We start from the raw sequence: 6,881 nt of genomic DNA on the forward strand, positions 1-6,881 counted from the left end.
ATTTCAAATTAATATTTTAGGGGTTTCGTTCGGAATGAGGATGCAAGTTAATTTATGTAAAACTTATCTCAAAAAGGTGGTCAAAACGACTAAAGAATCTTTCAATTCCAGTGTGCAAACTTTTAACTATCAAAAATCAAGTTGTTTGGCGCAAAGTTTCGAGGTAAGTTTTGCATCAATTGATTCATATCCCCATTCCGATCGAAAGCCCTAAAACATCAATTTAAAATTTGGAAAAACTTAATGTCGTTAAGTGTTTTCTAATAGAGGTCCAATGAAAATAAATTATGTGAACGTTAAGACTATTGACAGCTACTTTTTAAATTAGGATTATTATTAGCCATCCGTATTAAGTTGGATTATTAAAATCTAATTCGCCTTTTTTACTTGTGATTTCCTTATGACGAAAACCAATTAAAATTAAATCAATACCACCTTTTAACTAATATGACATGCATTATACTTTGAATCCTTCAAAGTTCTTTCAATTATATATAGCCGTAATGGTTATAAATCACCCCAATTCATGCTACTTAAAGAATACTCTCACGTACTCTCTCTCTAAATATCTCTCTACAACGACTTCTTCCCCATCAAATGCTCCAACCAAACTCATGGCGGCCACCATCACAACACCGCCACCCGTAAACCGAAAACCCAAAGCTTGTTTCTCATTCGCTGCGTACTCTAAAGACCTCATCTCTCATCTCCACCACCATTCAAATGTCCCAATAGCCCACGGCCTCACTAACAAAGAACTATCCACAATTGAGTCCTCCTTCAACTTCTCATTCCCACCCGACCTTCGCTCAATCCTCCGCGAAAGCCTCCCTATCGGTCAAGGCTTCTCCAATTGGCGATCATCGTCCCATCAACAACTCGATATTTTGGTGAACCTTCCAATTTTAGGAATATGTAAAGAAGTTTGCCGTAAAAAGTTCTGGTTCTGCCACTGGGGTGATCGCCCCGAGGACAACGATGAAGCGGTTGGATTGGCGAAAAGGTGGTTGACAAGATCTCCGGTTCTTGTTCCGGTTTATAGGAATTGTTATATTCCTACTATACCGTGTGTGCATGGAAACCCTATATTTTACGTGCATGGTTCGGAAGTTAGGGTTTGTAGCTACGATATCGTTGGGTTGTTTCATCAAATTGATTATAAAAAAGGCGTGGTGAGTGGAATGCGATTAGGGCATCTTTTGAGTGCGCCTGTGTGGGCGGCTACCGAGGCAAGAAGGATAGAGTTTTGGACGGAGATGGCAGAAATTTGTCGTGTGGAGACGGGGAAGAGGTGGTGGGTGGGAGTGAATTAGGGCGGTGTTTGGAGAGTGTACGAGTGAAACTGAGGGACGGTGGGTGGAAAGAGAAGGATCTGGATGAGATGATGGTGGTGGCAGAGTCAGAGTCGTCGCCACCATCATCAGTGTGGTCGTGGTCATCATCGTCATCTGAAGATGACCATGACGCCCGAGAGACAGTTGTGAGAATATTGTCAAGGAGGTTATTGCGTGGAGATGGAGTATGGGAGATGTGGTGGAATCTCTTGGTTGTTTGACTGGATTTGAAGATCGTACGGTTGAGATTGAAAGTGGTGGTGGTGGGGATTCTTTGTTTGACTTTAAACACATGAATTACAGTTGTGTAGATGTTAGTCAAAGTCAAGTGTGAGTCTCTGTTTGAAAATGGAAATACTGCTAATAAATAATAATTCTCATGTTACATATTATTGTTTTGCAAATATTATTTATTATGTTTTAGTGAAATTTAGATAATATCTTGGGCCCAGTTTGAATTTTAATCACACTAATTAATATGAGAACAATTAGTCAATGTTTTACTTTTCACGCTACCAAATTTAAGTTGGAAAACAATTATACTTTGTTAAGTCATTTTATTTAGTTATGATTATAGTTGAAAATTATATTGGTGAATTGGTAAATATAATTAAAACTCATATTAATAGTGTAAAATGTATTAATTATAGTTGAATATATTTAAAATCATTTACTCCAAACACATCCGTATAAATTATTTATCTAAAAGGCTCAATTAATACTTGTAATGGGTGCAAACAAGCTATATGTATTGACGGTTTGCAAGTTAGATTTTTTTTTTTTGAACGATAGAGAATTTCACGTGTAAACCTACTATGGGAACCGGATATAATGGGTAAATAGATTAAATTAGTTCCTAATTAGCGTGCTAACATTCTGTCATTGTAAAATATATTTTTCTTCTTATTAATTCCAAATTTAAATATCCTGCATATTTTATTAAACACGATAAATGTGCCAATCCAATACAAATTGCTTAGTCAACTATTTAAACATATAAAGTTTTTCTTTTGTGTTGGTATGGTGTCAGAAATAGCACTTGATACAACCCTAACTTACGATTTACTATATTTAAAGCGTTACGGTTGAGTAATGCAATATTAAAATAAGTTATTACAATCAATTTTAAGGATAATGTTTGGCACCTTTCTTGCACGCGCCCCTCTTGGGTCTTGACAAGATTGTTAGTGGGTCGGGTATGAGATGGGTTTAGTTAATCCGAACCCCATATTTGAAACATCCACAAAGCAGTGCACATATTTTATTTTTTTAAAAATACAAACAGGCTTAAACAGGTTATTAACGTGTTTAGACACGAATTTAAACAGGTCTCAAGCGTGTCGCCTTGTTTATGACACGAAACTTGTGAAGCCCAAGCCCAAACTTGTATAACTAAGTGTTAGTTCGTGTCATGTTTACAAGTCCGTGTAAGAAATTGTCAGCCCTAGTGTTAGTTGTTGGATTTGTTTGTGCGTATACTGGGTGAGGCATCGAAATGGGAGAATATTACTTATGTAGGAATCGCTGCGAGCTCTATTCTTGCATTTGTTAACCTATCTAAGGGCCATCCTCATTTTGAAGAACCCCTATATATTAAGCATATTTTAGTTGGTTATAGTGGACATTTGTTGTTGGTAATTGGCTTTGAATGTTGGTGTCTTTTTGTCAAATAAGCTGCAATTGGTTGGCATTTGCCCTATGATTTCATTGCCATATGCCTTGTTTTTGTCTTGATTATGAACTTATGTTATGTTTACATGTGTAGGCATACTCAACGGAACAAGGGGTAAGCCTTTTGTAACCGAACTACCAATATATTGTGTTGTATAATTGCGTACCAGGATGATGAATTCAATCAATGATGCAAACCTGTAATCTTAATTTCAATCTTGGTTTCTTGGACAATTATCTGGATTAATCTCTGAATCGTGAATCACTTTCAGATAAACCTATTTGCGGGTTATACACAATGATTTATCGGATAAGACAGAGATTTTTCTGTATATGGAATTAGATTTTGAAGAATCTGTTTATAAGATGAAGAACAGAGAAGAAATAACCGTCTCTCTGTTCTGTGTATTCGATCAATTGATAGGAACCCAGGGAATGAAACCATCAACATATAAAAAACCGATTCCCATATCCCACATAAGCCCAAATATTTAATTAGAAGCCCACCTATCATTATACTTAAGCCCAAATATAGAACCGAATAACAAAGCCCAAATAGCATTATTGTTAAACGAGCCCGCACTCCCGCGTCACCCAACTCGTTTAATCTCTAACGTTATTTCCTTAATCGACAAGTAATCCAACAACACTAAAATAACCAACATGGTGCAGTGGTCCAGTGTGTTCTTTCTTTCTTTCTTTTAGATAAATCTTCTTTTTTAAGCCAACTTGTGTTATATACATATCATACTATCAGCAGATTGGGCCTTAGTGACATTGGTGGACATAGTTAAGTGCTAAACATTTTTTGACCAGTTTGTGTTTTGAGGGACATTTGGTGGAAAATCTTGGTAATAGTGTGTCTAATCATTTGATTGAATACAAATCCAAATGAGACATATTCTGGTGATATAATGATTGAACAAAAAACCAAATAAGACAATACTCTTGAAAACCTTTGATGTAATGTCTAAACAAATATATTTGAATACAAAACCAAATGAAATATTTTCTTGTTATATTATAGACAGGAGATTATTTACAAGATAACAATCTTTCTACCATTTTATGTATCATTTCTTGACTCTAGGAGACTTAAGCAACACAATCCATATTAATATTACTTAACACGCTGCCGATGAACTAATGATATGCTGGTGGCATATTTGGTGTCTCCGATATGCTCACACGACGGACACATGGTAAGGGTGGCCGCCGGCAGCTGCAGGTACAACAGTTGAGACACCTTTTGAGCTTTCAGTTCTTCAACCTCTTGCCGGAGTCTTTGGTTCTCAATGGTTAGTGTCTTGCAGCATCTCTTCAAGTACTCACAGTCCACCTCAATTTGCTTCAGTTTTGTTCTTTAATTGTTTGACAACAATAAAAAAAGAAATCCTTTAGTTGATTGTATTTGTTGCATTAATTTTGAGAATTATTAATAGTAGTTTAACTCAAAAAAGATAAATATTACACCTAATTATATTATTCTTTTGACAGACGCTTAACAAAAATTCATAAAACATGAAAGCCACCCACTAAATTCTTAAGGATATAACTCATTTAGCCATTTGAGATAGGCTTGTTAAAATTTTAAATCAAGTCGTGTCACTGGCTCCGGCTAAGATGATATTATATTATAACTTATTTAATAAACAAGCCCGAGCTACAGCTTCATATATACAAGTTTAACCAGGCTCATACCGTAAACAAAAGTATTATTTCTATTAATTATTATTTAATATATTAGATATATATCTATTTATATCATAGTTATTATTATAAAAAAACTTAAGACGAAGATAATGAACCAAATATACTATTATTTAAAAATTATATATACATATAAATTACTATAAGGAGAGTTTCATGAGAAAACCGCCACAGACTTATGAGAAAACTATTACAAACAATCAAATTTTATTTTATTTGTTTCATTTGTTTTCGTTATAAGGTTAGAAATTCAAAAAAGATAACAAAAAGGATTAAAATAAAATAGCTTTTAAAAATATGTAGATCACGGACTTATATATATATATATATATATATATATATATATATATATATATATATCTTACACGAGGTATATATATATATGCAGCTAGCGTACAAGTTACATATATATGCGTAACTTTGTTAGCTAGATATTTTTATTAAATCTTTTCTTTTACATTTATAACCTTATAATACTAAAAAACAAAAAATAAAAATATGTACTGGTTGATATTAGTTTCTCAGTTTTCTTATATCGTTTTAGTTTCTCATTATCACTTCCATATAACTATAGATGTATATAAATATAATAATTAAATAATAAATAATATACGAAGCGATTTCAAACCATGCCTAGGCTTCTAAAATTACTCACGAGTCTAACTTGAGTTTAGAAATAAAACACTAAATGACCATGCTCGACCTTGAATTCGATACATCTTAAATTAAACGAGCCAAACTCGAGTTTAAACAGGCGTTTATCTTAGTTACTTTTTGTTAGAAAGATATTGAGGAAGATATAACATTCATCTTAGAAAAATAACCTTGCCCTCCTGTTTTGGAACCAAACTTCAACTTGTCTAGGCCTTAGCTTTAAGTCCCTTGCAAGCTCTTGCTTTTGTTTCTGCTAATATTAAACAGCAATCACTGTTACTTTTAACTTTTAAAGCAAACTAATCAATATGATTATAACAGTTACAAAAAACTTACAGGGTTTAAACTTGAGTGAAGTTTGAAGGCTTCCTCTAGTAGTCCAGATTGAGCTTTAGTTAACCTAAGTTTCTTCTTACCATTCACACCACCATCTTCATCTTCTTCACAGTTTTCTGATTCTTCACTTGCAACCTCTCTCTCCCTCTTTGCGACAACGCTAGAGAACGATGAACCGCCACATGAATTGAGGCGGAGCTCCAGTGCATGTTCAATGCTAGCAAAACCATGGAAATCCATATGAAACAAAGAGAGTGGATTGAAGAAAATATGTTGGTGAAGAAGCGTGTATCGACTTACTTGTATACGATCAACGTTCCTCGGGTACGAGTGTGCTATATCACCGATGGTTTTCCATGATACGAGTTCTTCAACCTACAAAACGAACATTACCGTGAGCTTACCCCTCAGAAAGGGACAGAGGGGTCCTCTTTGGGGTAACCCTCCGGTGTGAGAATCAGATATTGTATGAGAGGATAATCAAGATGTGAAAATGAGTAAAGGACTTAGAGTATATTTTCTTGTCTGCCCCCAACTGTGGAGGTGGTGTGGTATTTATAGTATTAGGATTTCCAATGATTTGGCTCAGACCCAATTGGGGCCCTTTCGGCCTCCTCCTGTTGCTTCACGCCACGTGTACTTAGGACACCTGGTGCTTTTTCATTGATTATTCTCTGACCAAGGTCTTTCACCTGACCCATGTGCCATCACGTGGTGGCACATGGGCTTTGCTGAGTTGTCCACCCTTCATTGGCAGCTGTCAACATCAGCACATTCTTTATTCTTTAAAAGATACCTTCTGGAAGGTTGTCTGATGAGTACAATCATGGTTGTCCTTATCCTGATTTGGATTAGACTATTGTCTCATTTGTTGTGTGTCGCTTACGCGCGGCCTTTATGCGCCTATCCCGGGGATGCGCATGGTCTTCTCTTTATTCTCACACTAAATGTGTGTGTTGTGTGCATATGTGATATGCGCCACGCGCAGATGTTTCATGCGCTTGCGCATAGGTTTTGGCTTTGTGTCTTCATGACATCCATGCGCTTGCGCATAGGTTTTCAAGCCTCTTGTCTATATCTTGTGGGTTGACCCGCCCCGCTCGATGTTAAGGCGGGTGCATACCCCTTCAAGCCCCCCCAGTCTAATGTATGTCTTGTCTCGCGCGAGCGAGGTAA

The 6,881-nt window shown here is 35.8% G+C and overlaps 2 protein-coding genes across 3 annotated transcripts; one reads left to right on the forward strand and one right to left on the reverse strand.

Moving 5' to 3' along the window:
- The first annotated feature begins 614 nt into the window (after positions 1-614).
- Positions 615-1,555, forward strand: LOC143626384 (uncharacterized). Its single transcript, XM_077096497.1, has 2 exons — positions 615-1,066; positions 1,168-1,555. The coding sequence occupies exons 1-2, from the start codon at positions 615-617 to the stop codon at positions 1,553-1,555; spliced, it is 840 nt and encodes a 279-aa protein (XP_076952612.1).
- Positions 1,556-4,115: 2,560 nt separating this feature from the next.
- On the reverse strand, positions 4,116-5,975 carry LOC143626320 (homeobox-leucine zipper protein HAT22-like). Of its 2 annotated transcripts, none has more exons than XM_077096453.1 (3): positions 5,706-5,975; positions 5,540-5,619; positions 4,116-4,366 (listed from the first exon to the last, which is right to left on the reverse strand). In XM_077096453.1, exons 1-3 carry the CDS (start codon positions 5,943-5,945, stop codon positions 4,126-4,128), a joined length of 561 nt encoding a protein of 186 aa, XP_076952568.1. In that variant the 5' UTR covers positions 5,946-5,975; the 3' UTR covers positions 4,116-4,125. The 2 variants fall into 2 exon arrangements, with proteins under 2 accessions (XP_076952568.1, XP_076952567.1); XM_077096452.1 differs by having other exon boundaries at positions 5,540-5,622.
- Between the last annotated feature and the right edge of the window lie 906 nt (positions 5,976-6,881).

The sequence above is a fragment of the Bidens hawaiensis genome, unplaced genomic scaffold, assembly GCF_021521415.1.
Source record: "Bidens hawaiensis isolate Kalapana, Puna unplaced genomic scaffold, B.hawaiensis_p1.1 tig00004357_1, whole genome shotgun sequence".
In the NCBI taxonomy this organism is placed as follows: Eukaryota; Viridiplantae; Streptophyta; class Magnoliopsida; order Asterales; family Asteraceae; genus Bidens; species Bidens hawaiensis.